This window comes from Bos javanicus, chromosome 13 (assembly GCF_032452875.1).
Source record: "Bos javanicus breed banteng chromosome 13, ARS-OSU_banteng_1.0, whole genome shotgun sequence".
Lineage (NCBI taxonomy): Eukaryota > Metazoa > Chordata > Mammalia > Artiodactyla > Bovidae > Bos > Bos javanicus.
Window position 1 is genome coordinate 31,136,228 of NC_083880.1, and position 16,969 is coordinate 31,153,196.

Sequence of the window (16,969 nt, forward strand, 5' to 3'; positions counted from 1 at the left end):
GGAGGGCCGTATTAATACGATGATAAATGTTAACTAAAATGACTGTACTCATCATTTCACCATATACATAAGTCAATTCATTTATAATGTAAACCTTAAAGTTACACAGTGTTTGGCAAATGTATCACAATAAAACTGGGAGAATGAAGTGCAACCTTTTGAACTGTATTTCGTTAATCCACTTATTGAGTAACCAAAAAAAACTGCAGAAAAAGATGTGAAAATGCACTTTGATGATAATAAAAAGAAGAAACAGAAAGCCAATTTGAGATTTTATAGTACGCTTTGTACTTAAATATATGATCACATTTTCTGGGTTGCATAATATACCGGTTCTATTTTGAAAAGATACTCATTTAATATTTTCTGATTATGAAGATACACAGGATTATTACAGAGTATTTAAAGTACAGAATAAATATAAAAAAGATTTAAAACATTTTAATCTACCAAGGAAATAATTTATCAGTCATAAAATTCCAGTCCATTTCCATTTAATTTTTATGTACATACATATTATAAACACATTTCCTTTTTTTCCACAATTGGAACCACACTTCCATAGTTTTTTAAGTCTTTTTTTGTTTTTGTTTCTTAATTAACTGGATAATATAATTATCTCCCTTTGCCCCTAGATATTGTTCAATGATGTTTAATATCTTCATAAAAGTTCATCATGTGGATACACAATTAACTCTCCTTCCATATGTGGGCATTTAGCTTTCACCACATTTCCATTGTGTCTATAAACCTATAGAAGCATTTTTCAAACAGAGCTCTGTGTGTGCATCTCTGACCATTTCCTCAGGATAAATTCCTAGAAATCAAAGTACGGCATCAGAGGACACAATTTACAAGTTCTGCTACTTATTTTCAGATTTCTACCACTTTCTGGAGAGAAATTTATATTCCCAAGAGCAGTGTATAAAGAATGTTTATCTCCTACTGCTCCTCCAGCACTTAATATTACCTTTAAAAATATATGCACATTTCTCATTGCTACGCATGTCTTATTTTTGCTTTGATTTGTATTTTTTGGATTACTCTTGAGTCTAGATGTTTTTCCCCCATGTTTCTTGAAGATGATTTTCTCTTTGTGAATTTATGTGTATTGCTCATATTTCTATCTAGAGTGTTTATCTTAAAAAAAAATTTATTCAAGACTATACTGTGATAGTTTTTACTAAGGCTTTGTTGCTAGTTTAATTTTAGATAAAGTCTTTCCAATCAACCATAGTAGAGGTATTGTTCTTCCTGTAATTTCAAGAGCTAAAAAAAAAAAAAAAAAATCAATTAGAAAATTCAGACTGAGGCAAAGATGGTACCTAGAAAAATTATATCAACCAAATTTCCAAACAGGTGATGGCAGCTGGGGATTCCTCTTCCCATGGTCAATGTTTTCTCAGGAAGTTATCCTGAAGCAAGAAGTATACAGACCTTCGGTAGTGACCTCTCTGACTCAAATGCAAAGTCCATCTCAGGATTTTTAGTTGGGTTTTTGTGGGTTCCAGGGGTCCTGGTCTCAGGGTTTCAACTGTAAGATGGAGAGAAGAGGATGCAGGGGTAGAGACAGACAATCCACCTGAGTATGTTACGTCTTCACACACCTTTTGAGACATTTCAGGGTTGGCAGTCTTTTTAGCACAAACGTTCTCCTTGGATCTGTTTCCACTGACATACATATCAACTGTAGGTAAAAACAAAGCTGCCTATCACAGATGTTAAACAATGATTTGTTGAATGATTTTGCCGCTGCGGTTTCTACTCTGGGAGTGGTATTGAGTGTGCACATTTACATGACTCCTTTGGCATCATCAAAGTCACTTAGAAGGATGCTCTCATATGAGCAGATTTTCTGCAGTGACAAGAAACAGACGAGTATTTTTCTCTCTCCGTTTCACAGCTCTCGTCGACCAGCCACTGGCAGAAGTCACCATTCCTTCAGCTAAGAAATGCTGCTTTCCAAAATCCTTTGGCAAAATCTTCTAGAGATTTGTTTTTCTACTTCTTCCTAATTTAGAAACAGTCTTCAAAGAGAGAAGAAAAAAAAACTGACATATCAATGTGAGAAGAAACCAACTCATTTAATTCTGCATTTCTTTCACAGAAAGTTTCAGAATTTATCATCGACGACCAATAAATTGGACGAGATAGATCATTGTGGGGTAAAAGTCAACAAGAAAAGGTATACGCCAAGATTCAATATTTTTTTAACCTGAAGAAACAACATGTGACACAAATTTAAGATTTTATTAAAATCATTTGTAAACTGACATAATATCTCAGTGGTGAAGGAAAACTTTGAACAAAGCAAAAATAATGAGTTGTGTGAATTAACAGAAGGGTGAACAGTGTTAAGTGTGGCATTTAAATGATTACATGATTTTAATTACTCTTTTCATAATAAGCAACTCTGTGAACATCTATTCAAGAAGTTGAAAGCTCTGCCTTCTATGGAACTTGCAGCTGAATTAAGGCTTTGTTCCTGCCTTGGGTAATTTTAAGAAAACAAATGGAAATGGTTCGAAGAACTTATAAAAAATCCACCACCTACTGAAAGAACTTAAGGTAAGGTGGTAAGCATTAGAAAGAGAAAAATAAAACAAACACATACACACAGAGTATTCATTTGTAAGACAGAAAAGAGAGAACAGAAGTAATGATGAGAGCAGTGACCGGAAGTCCAGTTCAGGCCGACCCCTTATTTATTCTTGGCTGCCAGGGGTTTCCGGCTGATCTTTTTCGATTTGTCATTATTTTTCTTCGGCGGTTCTGGGTTTGCCTGCATGTGTCTGCCGTAGAGGCTGAAAAGAGAGAGAAGGGAAACTGTGAGATCCACCTTGTGAACACAAGATATGCTTCTACTGGGAGATTTTCATCAACAGATTCATCTCCAGGCATATCGAGGGAGGCTACAAACACCACAAGGGCATTTTTGTTTCCTCTGGGTCATATGCTGGATTTACACATGTGCATACACACACACATACACTCTCTCTCTCTCTCTCTCTCTATCACTCACTCCATCATGCCATGAAGTCCAATTCCGGACCAGTCTCTTGGAATCATACACTCTGTGGGCTAAGGAAGAGAGACCAGGACTAGGAAAAACGTGAGGCTCAGCTTGGCCGCTCCAGACTGAAGCTCCACAGTTCGTGAGTGTTGGAATCAACAGTGACCAAAACTTGGCTGAATTGAAAAGACAGAGTGTCCCCTTAGTGCAAAGTGAGCAGCACGCCGGCCCAAGAGCCCTGGGGCTGGGTGATGCGACAGAGAGCGATGGTGTCCGAGCCTGCGCTGGCTGCTCACCCGTGATGGATGGCACTGGGGTGGCGACCACCCATCAATGCCACATTAATAAGCACCGCTGATTAAATGTTGACGAAGTACCCTATAATCACAGCCACGGCATCCATTGCGGAGCAGAGCTGGCTCTGTGGCTGAGGGGACTGAACCTGATAGCAGACAGTAATTAATCGGTAATTTATGAGTCATTCTGGTTAAACTAAATTAAAAGCCACCCGAAAGTGAAAACAGCTCAACCTTAACTCCCCTTGTTGCTGTAACTGTGTCCCCAAGAGAGGCCAGCGGGTGTGTCAGTGCTTCCCTAAGAGAGGCAATACCTGACCCCACGCTGAACAGGGTGGACACAAACACTGACCTTCCTGTACAAGGCGCCCCGTCTTCCAGGATCCATGTGGGTAACTGACACCCTCTCCTGAACTTGGCGTACACTCATGCTCCCGATGACACTGATGCTGCGGTTGATGAGCTGAGGGACAGACCTGGTGCCTGGAGTTGTCCAGTTGGCGGGGCGCTTAGGCAAAGCTGGACTCTGAGTTTTGACAGGTCATACTGCAGTCTGCTTCTCCAGAGGCTTCCGAGCATCTCCTCGGAAGCAGGATCTACCACCAGTGGTCATGAACTTGGGTCTCTGTTCGCAAGAAGTCTAGAATGTGGAGTGTGGCAGCAGACAGACTTAAAAGCTGAAGAATGTTGAGTCCAGCCAGGTGCTGGGAACATTCTCCAGATAAAGGGGAGCATCAAGGAGGAACTACATGTCCTCAACACATCACATCAGAGCCTGTAAGTTAGCATTTAACTCCTGTAGAAGTTCCCTTAGAGCAGGGGTCCCCAACCTCTCAGACCTCATATCTGATGATCTGAGATGGAGCGGATAGAGTAATAATGTGCACCATAAACGTAACATGTTTGACTCATCTCCCAACCACCATTCCCCTTACCCCACCGTCCGTGCAAAAACTGTCTTCCGTGAAACCAATCCCTGGTGCCAAAAAGGTTGGAGACTGCTGATAGAAGACTTCTGAATGGAGTCTAACTGAAGAGGCAGGCCCAGTCCTGCCCAGCATCCACAGCAGAAACACCCCCAAGAGAACCTGCCATCCAGGAAAATGGATCTTTAAACCTACACATGGCCCCCTCCCTACACTTTTTAAGAAAACTGGAGTGCCATTGCTTTACATACTGTATTAGTTTCTGCTGTGCAGCAAAGTGAATCAGCTCCATTTACACATGTCCCCTCTCTTGGATTTCTTTCCAAAGGTCACCACAGAGCACTGAGTAGAGTTCCCTGTGTTATATAGCAGGTTCCCACTAGCTATCTATTTTACACATGGTAGTGTATGTCAATCCTCATTTCCCAACTCATCCCACCCTCCCTTCCCCGTGTGGTGTCCATTTGTTTGCTCACTCTGTGTCTCTATTTCTGCTTTGCAAATAGGTTCATTTGTACTATTTTTTTTAGATTCCACATACATGCATTACCCCTACACTTTAAAAGGAGAAGTTGGTTCCCCTCAAAGTCTATGTTGTAGACATCTGGTAGTCCTGGATCCAGGCAAAGAAACATCGGCTTAGGCAGAAAGGAAGGTTCAGCCAATCCGGCTTTACCACTGTTACCAGTCGCACTCCCAGTGATGTTGCTGCAGCTGCTGCTAAGTCACTTCAGTCGTGTCCGACTTTGTGCAATCCCATAGACGGCAGCCCACCAGGCTCCCCGTCCCTGGGATTCTCAAGGCAAGAACACTGGAGTGGGTTGCCATTTCCTTCTCCAATGCATGAAAGTGAAGTCGCTCAGTCGTGTCTGACTCTTACCAACCCCATGGACCGTAGCCTACCAGGCTCCTCCGTCCGTGGGATTTTCCAGGCAAGAGTACTGGAGTGGGTGCCATTGCCTTCTCTGACTCCCAGTGATGTCCCTGTCCTAATTCCCCAGAACTTGCTGTTGTCACCTTACATGACCAAAGGGACTCTGCAGAGGAAATGGGGTTAAGGACCTTGAGGTGGAAAGATGGTTTTGCATTTTCTAGGGGGTTCCAACTTGTGCACCCCTTCCCCCACCCGATGCACCAGAATAGGGAGAGCAAACTGAGCCAAAGGAGAGCTGTGTGTTACATTATTCACCTACATCAGACAAGCTGATCCTCCCATAGCGTCTGCCCCTCTCCTCCTCCTCCTCCAGGATGCTGCTTCCTAAAGATTAGCAGCTTAGAGCTACAGCCCGACGTGCACAAGGGGACCTGGGGGTGGGGGTGGGGCTCTGGTCTCCCAAGCTCCTCCCACCTGGCACGAAGCCAAGGTCTGACTGTTCTGAGCACCCACAAAGGTATCTATGGTCTCAGCATCTTCCACTGTAATCACTTTCTCACAGCTTCAGGGTCTCTCCTTTACTTTCCAAACTCATCACTATATTCATTCTTGCTCGCAGATAACATCCAACTTTAAGGATGACAAAAATCTGTAGATACACAGCTCCCTCATTTGTGAACCTGGAAACCTGGTAAAGACTCAGGGGCTGGGAAAGTGGTATCAACAGAAATAAAGAGTTCAGAGGAGAGAGAAGAGATGAAAGACTCAATGAGGGCCTGCTACGCACCACAACCTGAACACGCAGGCACGGAAGGCTTCTTGGAAGGAGTGGCGGTGTTGCCAGGCCCTGACAACGGTCACGAAGCAAAGTCATTTCAGCAGGTGTGCCAAAGCTGCCTGGGGCTCAACGAGGCGCCTCTATTCAGGAAGGAACTAGAATGTTCCAACCTTTCATCGCCTGCCTTTTTAGACTCAGACCCCACTGTGTGCCTGGCCTTCCTGGGGCTACACAGCAAGCCACTCACTACAAAGGGTCGAGAGGGAGGCTGAAAAGTCTCAGTCTGCCACTTATGAGCTGTCAGTTTTAGGTACCTGATTAGCAAGCCTCATCCCCACCGTGCCTTCGTTTCTTCATCTGTTAAAGAAAAAATGATGTTGTTTTCTCATAGGGCGGCTGTAATGCTGAGGTAAGCCGGGCACCAGGGCATGACATGGGGTTAGAGTGATTAAATAAAGATAATTATGTGATTATTTCTCTAGGGCTTTTTCCTCCGAAAAATAACATGGAATTTTCTACAGACACCAAATCTCCAAGCATATATGGAAGAAAGGTTTGGGTCCTCTTTGAAGAAAGTGACTCAGGCTAAAGGCACTGTCCCACTTCCTCCATGAGTCACCAGCGGATGACTCTGCCCTGTAGATCCTCTCCCTGCTCCAGCTGTGTGCCAGATGACAGCGCGTTTCACTCTCATCTGTAGACTGGATCCATCAGAGCAATCATTCCCACCTGCAGACGTGGCTCTGGCCGGGCAGGAAGGACGAGCATCTCGGGGTCCCAAGTCTTGGATTCCCTCAGCTATTCATATTAGCCCTGGGGCCTCTGTTCAGTAAGTGTAGGGGGGCAGAATAATGGCCCCTCAAAATGTCCACATCCTGATCCCAGAGACCTTGGGATCTGTAACCTTATATTGCTAAAGGGACAGTGCAGAGCTGATTAAGGGCTTGAAAAAAATTTTTCTTGGAGCTGCTTTAGACTGTTGCGTTAGTTTCTGCCGTATAGCAAAGCCAGTCAGTTACAGGTATTCATATATCCCTCCTTTTTTTGGATTTCCTTCCCATTTAGGTCACCACAGAGCACTGAGTAGAGTTCCTGAGCTCTACAGTAGGTTCTCATTAGCTGTCCATTTTATATGTAGTATCAATAGTGTGTATGTGTCATCCCAATCTCCCAATTCATCCCATCTTTTCTTCCCCCTTTGGTATCCATCTTTGTTCTCTACATCTTTGTCTCTATTTTTGCTTTGCAAACAGGTTCATAGATGGAGAGATGATCCTGGGTTATCTGGGAGGGGCCAACATAATCCCAGGCATCCTCTTAAGAGGGGAGGTGGGGGTGCTGGAGGGGCAGTCAGGGATGCACAGATGCTGGCTTTGATGAAGGAGGAAGGGACTGCCAGTTGAGAACTACAGGCAGGCTCTAGATCCCAGAAAGGCAAGGAAACACATTCTTGCCTAGAGCCTCCAAAAGACGAAACCCCGCTGACACCTAAATTTCAGACTTCTGACTCCCAGAACTGTGAGAGAATATATTTGTTCTGTTTTTGGCTGCTAGGTTGGTGTTGATGTTTAGTGGCTAAGTCATGTCTGACTCTTCTGCAACCCCATGTAGTACAGCCTGCCAGGCTCCTCTGCCCATGAAATTTCCCCAGCAAGAACACTGGATTAGGTTGTCATTTCCTCCTCCAGGGGATCTTCCTGACCCAGGGATCGAACCCGAGCCTCCTGTGTTGGCAGGTGGATTCTTTACCACTGAGTCACCAGGGAAGCCCTTTTTGGCCACTAAGATCATCTTAATTTGTTATCAGTAGCAACAGGGAACCAATACAGTAACTGAATCTCTCTGGGGCTGTCTGTGAGGGATTTTACGTAGTTTTAGCAGGAGAAATTTTCTTCTGGGGTAGCAACTCGCTGACAAGAAAGAAAAGTTAAAAACTAAGTTGCAGAAAGGCCACAGAAGGAGAGTCTCCAAGGAAAAATGGGTGCTGTCTACCAGAAGAGGAGGAGGTGGGCAGGCCAACTATCCCCTCTCTGCTACAGTGAGACAGGATGGGCCCAGCTCCCTCTATGCGCTGAAGCTGATAGTCATGGTCCATGTTTGAAATGCATCTAGAATTTAATTTACGGAGGTGACAGTGACAAGATGGATAGCTCCATGCCTCTGAAAGGAGCTGTATCACGTGCAGTTATGCGCAGGGCCACATGGGGAGGCACCAGGTTGACTGGGAGGCAGAGGAGCCCAGGGGAGAGCAACGCCCAGAGTCTTTACGGGTGCTTTCACAGGAAGGAATGGGTGAAACAGGGTAGGTGAATAATTTGATTAAAATCTCAGAGCCTAGAGCTAAAGAAGTGATCTCCAGTTGCTCAGTGCCTGGATCAGGGGGAATATTGGCTTGGTGCATCAGAGTTAGAGAAAAGAGGTGGTTAAGATTGGGGCTTGGGGTTGGTTGGCTTGGATATGAAAGGCATGCTAAAGGATGAACTGTTCGCTCCTCTGGGAATGAGGAGCATTCTCCCTCGCCAGCATCATTAAATACAGGAAGTGAAAAACAGGACTGATCTATGCAACCTGCAGCCTTCAGGATGGCTTTCTGTCCTCCTGACCTTTCCATACTCTCCTCTTCTTATGTAACTTCCACCTCCTTGATCTTCGAAGACTTCAACTAACCCTTGGATCCTGGCACAAGATGCTTCTTGATGAGCACATCCCCTCAGCGATCTGCTCAGGTGGTACCCATCATCTGGCCCTATAAGAGCCCTGGCTCACTGCATGGGGGATTCTGGAGGACAGTCCTGGGGCTTCAAGCATCTGCATTCCTGAACCCTGTTTGCTCCAAAGGACATGTGACATTGAGCAGGTGACTAACTTGCCACAGTCTGATGTCTTCATCTGCAAAATGATGAAAACTGCTACCTTGAAGGCCTTGTCAGGGGAGATTAAATCAGACACGGACAGGGTCTTGTGTGCAGGCACAGAACAGCTGTTCCAGAGCAACAGCCATCACCTTTAACCTCTTGTGAAGGCCTAGGACCCAGGCTAAGCTGGCCAATTCCTCCTGCTTCCCAGACGCTGCCTCTGAGCACAGGCAGGAGTCCGGCTTTGCCATCATGAGCTCGGGAAGGCTTCTGGGGGCACTGAAATCTGGTCATGCTGGTGGGAGAGCGCTGACAAGGAAGACTGGCTCCCCGTCACGGATGGGGCTGCAGCATCGGTCACCAGTGGGTGAGGTGATCAATTCAGAATACGGAGTGAACCTGTGGCACAGAGTCTTGGAAAATCTTCTCTCCTCTGAAAGCTGAGGTCTACAGAGGATGACTGGGAGATGTTCATGGAAGGAAAAAAATCAACAGAGAACCAGTTAAAGTGACAGGAAAGGATGAATTGTGCTCTGGAGTCTGATGAACAGACTTCTGACGGTGAAGAGAATCCTCAAAGGCGAGATGCCTATGGATGACCTGTGCTGTGGGTGACGAACGAGGCAGCATCACTTAGCTCCTCAGGGCTCGTCTGGTCCCTGTGGAAGCGGACCCTGACCAGAGCAGCTGTCTGTAGAATCCCAGCTGAAGATCGGCTCTGGAGGATTCATCATGAAATGATGCCGTGAACAGTAGAGGTCACCAGCCTGGTCACTTGAGAGGCATTGTGTTAAAGCTGTCTGCACACTGGCTGCCGACACTCCGCACAACTCAACACCCCTGCCTGGTGACATCTAAGATGGCACAGCAAACAATTCCAGCCCACGAGAATGAGAATACATTTCTTTCTCAGCAAACATTATACTGAGTAGTAGTATGATATGCATGCTCTTCTATTATTCGTGGGTATATTTATTTAACATGGGCATAGTCATTTTGCGGGAAGAAAATCATTTGAGTTTTACTGTTTCTGTTCAATCCAAGGGTCTCGTGCAGACCCTCACACCCCTTCATGACTGCAGCAATGAACACCACTGGGGACCGCATTTTTCCTTCTTGAAAATTTACCCCCCACTCCCCCGGATCCAATGCACTATCCTTGTTCTTATTTTTTACCTGGACAATTCTATGGTCCTTGTGTTTTTGCTTTTAGCTCATTGTATTCTCTTCCTTAAACTGATCATCTGATTTTGTAGCTTCAATGAGTATCTCTGAGTATGAGCCCTCCGAGTCACTGCCATCTTCAACCCCTGTTACACCAAAACTCCCACTTGTACATTGAACCATTAAACCCAACCAAATGCACACAATAGTTCCCTACCCCAATTCCTCAATGTCCCTCTAATGTCTCCAGACCTCCAGGATCAAAATGATGAAGTCATTCTGGCACCTGCCTCTTTTTTCAGTCACCCTTATTAATCAAGTTTGATTACATCCTCCTCCTATCTTAGAAATTCTGTCTGTGGCAAGGGAGGATCTGAAGCTCCAAGCAAAGCTATATGCACCTTTTTTTCAGCTGAAAAGTGAACACAGCTTTCATCAGCTTCTCAAAAGGTTCACGACTCAATGGATTAATAAGATGCTTTATGGTACTTATTCTTATATTATCCTATGATTTTATTCATTCTCTTTTCCTTCTACCCTAAAATATGGCCATTAGATTAGTGTTAACAGGTTCCTTCTCGGTCTCCATTTTTTGGGCCATGCTGTGCAACTTACAGGATCTCAGATCCCCAACCTGAGATCGAACCCAGGTCCCCGCAATGAAAACACCAAGTCCCAATCACTGGACCACCAGAGAATTCTCCCTTCCTGATCTCCTTGATAACAATTCCTTCCTTCCTTCAATGTGTCCTACACACAACGGACAGAATTCTCTTTCCTTGGTTTATGCGTGGCAAGCAGCATCCGCTACCCGCGGGGTCAAGTACCCAGCCTGGTATGTGACAGAGTATCCATTGAACATGCCACGTAATGCCTACCCAGCCAGATTTCATCTCTCTCTGTTCACTAGCAGACCAAATGCAGAAACCTGGTCTGGAGGAAGGCAGTGTAGAGTGCAGGAAAGGTAGGCTGAGTGTTAGCTTTGCCACCTATCAGCTCAGTAACCTTAGAGTCTGATATCATTCTGGAATCTCTGTTTATTGAAAACTGGGAATATCTGCATACTGCCTACACCTTGCAGGTGATTTGAAAAAACTTTTGAGTGCTAAACCCATCTAAGGCCTTTGTCAGCCAGGATTCCTTCTGGTCTCAGTTTTTGGCTGATTTGTGTAACTATTGCCTGGAATGCCCACCCTCCTCCTTTCTACAACTCAGATCTCATCCACATATTCAGGCTTTTCACAGCTTTCTCTGCTCTGACCCCTGTTCAATTTCTGCCTTCACAAAATACTGTGGTGTTTATTGAGATTTCATCGTTAAGTCCTTCAGAATAGACAAAGTAATTTCTGCTCTTGGCTGTTATTTCAAGGACTAGTAGACTGCCTTGATCAGGACACATGGTAAATATGGTCACCATGCAGTCAGCATTCCCTACCACAACTAGCCAAGAAAGAAGGGCTTTCATTATGTTCATTTTCCAAACGAGGAAACTCAGGATTAGAAAAAGGTTCAGATCACCCCCAGGTAATGACCCCAAAGTTCAAATTCTCTAGGCATTAAGTATACGGGCTTCCCTGGTGGCTCAGTGTAAAGGTTCTGTCTGCAATGCAAGAGACATGGGCTTGCTCCCTGGGTCAGAAAGAGTCCCTGAAGAAGGGAATGGCAACCCACTCCAGTATTCTTGCCTGGGAAATCTCATGGACAAAGGAGCCTGGTGGACTGCAGTCAGTGGGGTTGCCAGAGCTGGACAAGACTTAGCAACTAAACCACCACCATCACCACCAGCACCATCTTTCTGGATTTCTCAGTTTTGTCCTCTTCATCAGCCTACCATTTCCTCAAGGGTGGGGACAGCAGACTTCACTTCTTTTGTATTCTACATGCGCAAGGCACTGCTGGAAGCACATTGTGTGCTATGTAAATATTATGTTTCAGAATGCCAGGTATATGAGAGGTACAATATGCTGTGCTGGAGTCATTTGCTCCTGTCATATGCCTCCCTCCTGTTGTTTTGGGTGTTTCCATGGAAAGTCCTCATACAGACCAAGAAAAGAACCAATTTGAAAAATCTCAGTATATGGCCAGTGACAATAATGGAGAGAAATCATTTTGTGTCTAATCTGTAATCTTATGGTAGGATGCTAAATTTAAAATCTCTGCAAATAAATCTGTGGACAAAGTGTGAAGCCCAGATTATTAATAAGCATTTGCCATATCTTTATTTATCCTATCTAGCAGCTTCTGAGGGGTTGGTGACAGAACCTTAGCACTTAAATTGCTGAGTCTTAAAGAAAAAAAGGGAACAGTTACCATATTCCCATGAGAAGTCTCATTAATTCAAAAGGCAATGATTTTTTTGAGATCAAACCTCCAAGAGATGGTTCCATGAAATTCACTAGCACCAGGAGATGTCTTTCACATTCTCCATTAGAACCCTCACTGCTCTCTGCCCCCAACATATAGTGTAAAAAGAAATTATCAACACACATGTGTGCAAACAGCATCTGTATAAATAGCCAAGAAGAATCTGTAGCTGGCTTAGGACAGATATTAAACTCACAAAAAAATACAAAATGTGAGGCAGATTTTAAAAATACCCCATACATTCTAGACTAACTATCTGCCCCACTGGAGGAGAGAAATGAGGATTCTGGCAGAACAAAACTAACAATCTCATGCACAAAAGATGCTCATTAAACTTCATCATCCTGTCTACTCTAATGATGCTTTTACTTAATAAAAATTCCCCAAGCAGTTGCAAGGATATTAGGCAAGGTCTTTGGTTATGTATCAGAGGTCTGAGCTGTCACCAGCAAGCATGCAGTTCGGGGGGTAAGGCTCCCTGGGGAAGGAGCAAATACAGCTTTCACAGAATACATGCAGAGAAAAATCAATAACTGCAACTTGCTTCCCTGCTTAAGCATTTAAGAGAATAGGTAATCCTTTTAAATTAAACTGCAAAGTGCTAAATGTTGCAATTTCCAGAATAAACTAAAAAACAAAGGAAAACAGGAGGAAGAGCATTCTTGTAAGTTTTCTAAGCAAGCTACTTCCTTAATAGACTCCAGACCTGGAGTACTGGAGAATATCTTTTATGAAAAGAATTATTTTGAGATATTATTACGTTGAGGCTGCATAGGTGTCTATGTGTTGGTAATACACAAACCTATTTATAGATACAAGGAAGGAAGTGACAAGCATTTCTTTATTTTGTTGTTGTTTTCTATTTTTTGACTGTGCCACGTGGCATAGCATGTAGGACCTTAGTTCCCTGACCAGTGATCAAACCTCTGAGCCCTGCAATATAAGTCCATTAATCAATGGACTGCCAGGAAGTCCCAAGAAATTATTTCTATTACATGCATGTAATACCACCAAAAATTATTCCTAAGAAAACATTACTATTAAAATTCACAATCTTGATATGCATATGTGTAACTGATTTACCTTGCTATACACCTGAAACAGCACTATAAATCAACTACAGTCCAACACAAATTAAAAAAAAATTCACTAACTAGAATCTGGTTCTCAAAAGCTAAACAGTAATTATCTAATAGATCCCTTAACATGGGCAGCTAGATGATAATTCTATATAATCACAAATTATTGCCTCTGTCCACATTATACAACCCATTTTAAATTTCATGTCCAGTCAATACAGAGTTGGCTGGAGAGAGATGAGAGTTGGTGCAAGAATGAGGTATGACCCCAAAACTGAAAGGCAGAAAGGCTGCCCTCTGTGTGTTAAATGATCACGTCAACACAAATGAACCAAAGCAGAACTCAGAAAGTCTTCCCAAGAAACATCAGCACAACTCAGGCCAGCAAGATTTGATTAGAAGCCAGCCAAAGGAATGAACAAAGCTGGAGAGACCCTGTGCATCAGAAGAGCGGTGGTGTCCTTCAGCAACTCCAGCAGTGGAGTAGATGCAGGCAGTGGGCGTCTGTGGGACCCCGCTGGGAGTTCTGTGGGCACCTTGATAATGTCTGTAAGTACAGGAAGAGGAAATAAATATGGTGCCACTGTAACCCTTCCAAGGCTTCAGGGTACAGCTGGGGCCACCTCCCTGCCTTCTGCCATGACCCTCCATGTTCCCAATCTCCAGCACACGGGCAAACAAATTAGGCCTCTGCCCATTTCTGAGGTCCGTACTTCTATTCCCTTTGTTCAGAATGCTTCTCTCGGGGTCTCTGTAAGATTGGCACTCATACCATCCCTGTTGTACAGGTTACGGAAAGGACACAGAACTTCAATAACTTTGTTTTCAAAACAATTCAGTCTCAACCCTCTCCCTTTACTCTGAGTGCAGACACTGGTTCACACATAAGCCTGTGGCCAACCTGGGCCAACCACAGAAAGACCCAAGATCTTACCTCAAGCTATTGGGAAGAAGAGCCCTTTCTTTTGAGTTGAATTAGGAGCCTAGATCTGCTGCTGGCCATGGTGGCATCTGAGAAGAGAGCTTGCCTGGGAAAGAAACCAGCAGACAAAGCAGAACTGAAAGATGGAGGGAAATGGAGTCCAGAGACATTGAGCCCATGCTCACGCCATGCCTTAAAAAACCTATTTACCGTATCGCTGGATTATTAGTAATATAAATTTCTTCTAACGCTTTGTGTTTGTTGCATTCCAAGAACACTGAGCCCTGAATGACACATCACTCTGATCTACTTCAAATGTGAGACTTTTTTTGCCCGCATTCTCTCTCTTTAACCACATTCGTTTCCTTCATACCACAGTCACAATATAATGATTTTGATTATTATTAATTGTTTGCCACCTCCTTTAATGGAAGATGAACTCCAAGGACAGGCATCTTGTCTTCACTAGTATCCCCTCTGACCGGTGCACCACAGGCACACGACGATTGTTTGCTGACTGACTGAAGCACCCATCACTGCACTTAGTAGGGTGCACTGCAACATCCAGCTCCCTGAGTCTCCTACCAGCCGGGTCATTAGTGCCTCTGAGGCAGGAGCTGTCTTAATCCTTTTGTTTCTCCAGTGCTGGCCACACACTAGCCACCAAATAAAAATCTACAAGTGGACTGAAAGAATATATTTTTAAAAAATATTCTCAATTGTAGGATAATTACTTTATAGTGCTGTGATGGTTTCTGCCATACAGCAATATGAACTGCCACAGATGTATGTATGTCCCCTCCCTCTTAAAGCCCCCCTCCCTCCCCATCCCTCCTCTAGGGTTGTCACAGAGCACCAGCGTTGAGCTCCCTGCTGGAGCTCCCACTGGCTCTCTGTTTTACATATGGCAATGTGTATGTTCCAATGCTATTCTCTCAAATCATCCCGCCCTCTCCTTCCCCTGCTGTGTCCAAAAATGTGTCGTTTATGTCTGTGTCGCCTTTGCTGCCGTGCAGGTAGGATCATCAGTACTGCCCCGAAAGAGTATCTTAGCTGAGGAACATTTCTTGATTCATCCCTTAATTCCACACTCATCAAGTGACGATAGACATGCTTCCCATGCAGAGGTGTTCACTGTGAAAACAAGTGCTGTGTACTCCAAGGCAAGTCTTTTAGTCTTTAGGGGCAGTTTTCCTCTGTTAACAAAATTCCGGGCCCCCACATAAGCTTCTTCTGCTGTTTTCGCAGGTCTCTGAGGCTTGGAGAGCTGAGAGTGGAGGTGCAGTAAATGCATCATGGTGCCATTTTGTGACGCTGCTTGGGAGCCGTCCATTCTTCTCTTGTGGAGATTCTCGTCTTAAAAAAATGTTTAAAAGTTTTTTTTTTGCTGTGGACCATTTTTTAAAGCCTTTATTGAATTGTTGTAACACTGCTTCTGTTGTTTATGTCCTGTTTTCTTGGCCATGAGGCATATGGGATCCTAGCTACCCAACCAGGGATTGAACCTGCAGCCCCTGCATTGGAAGGCGAAGTCTTAACCACTGGACAACAAGGGAAGTGCTGGAGGGTCCCTCTCAAAATACTGTGTGACCAGGGGTTTTCATTCAATTTCTTTCCAGCATAGTAGGTTTTATTGAATATTAACCATCATTTGATATTAGCAAGAACTAGCCAAGTACAGGAATAGCTTAACACAGAGGATTAAGTCAAAATGAACAGTATAAAAACGCTGGGGATTTCTTCCTTTCCTTTGGACAAATTAAACATCAGAATGAATTTTTATTATCCTGGAAAGATGGGAGTTTTTCAAGCCACACGTGGTTCCTTCAGGAAAGGCTTGGTGTTCACGACCTTTTAAGTTATTAAGCTAGTGACTGTACCAGCCAAACGCAGCCAGCACACGCTATACACCAGCATTTCCACAGGAAGCTTCTGCGGCATTTTCTGTATTAACTCATTTAAGCCTGAACAAAAGGCATCATGGAGGGCTGCACAGCTGTCCTGTGAGTCTAGATATAAATGACGCGCAACTGGAACACCTGTGTCCAAACGGTGACGCTTCAGCTTTGTCTTTGTTTTTCAGACACAGACCAATGGTAAAGCGTATCTACAGGTATTGTTACTCATCCTCCTCTTCCTCTCGGTGGCTGGTAATGCGGACTCCCTGCTTCCAGGGCCCTCCTCCCCTCTCAGCCCAGGTGATCGGATGATGCGACACTGGCAGGAGACTCAAGGCCAAGTCAACGGAGAGCGAGCCATCTCTAAGTGCTAGTCTATACAGGTTTCAGGGTGCATGGCAGACAATACTGACTCAGGAGGCAGAAGGCTTTGGAATTAATCCACGGACTAAGGTAATTTGTGCTTTCCTAGATAGGAAATGGGGCATTTGGACTTAAACAGGGTGGGAGTCATCTGGTATATGCACTGCCACCCTTCCGCCCCTCGCCTTGTACACGGACTGGGCATTCACTCAGAATGCACCCAGAACCTACTTAGATCACACCCTATGGGCAATGCCTGGTCACAGTTGGGCATCTGAATGGAACCTGCATGTTGTATCTATGAAACAAGTATAGGACTCTGCTTACATTAAAACTCATTTACTCTTAGGAAAAACTACATTCAGTGAAACCTATCTCCAAGGTTCCTCTTATGTTCAGGTTAGATTACAGCATGATGCCTGAGATTTTAAGCAGCC

The 16,969-nt window shown here is 44.3% G+C and overlaps 1 protein-coding gene across 2 annotated transcripts in view; it reads right to left on the reverse strand.

Moving 5' to 3' along the window:
• Positions 1-2,231: 2,231 nt before the first annotated feature.
• The window catches only part of RSU1 (Ras suppressor protein 1), a 215,162-nt gene continuing 200,424 nt past the window's right edge, over positions 2,232-16,969 (reverse strand). For both annotated transcript variants that reach the window (XM_061436136.1, XM_061436137.1), the window contains one exon: positions 2,232-2,804. In XM_061436136.1, the coding sequence (XP_061292120.1) occupies positions 2,702-2,804 (103 nt within the window). In that variant the 3' untranslated portion in view covers positions 2,232-2,701. The remainder of the gene's footprint in view (positions 2,805-16,969) is intronic.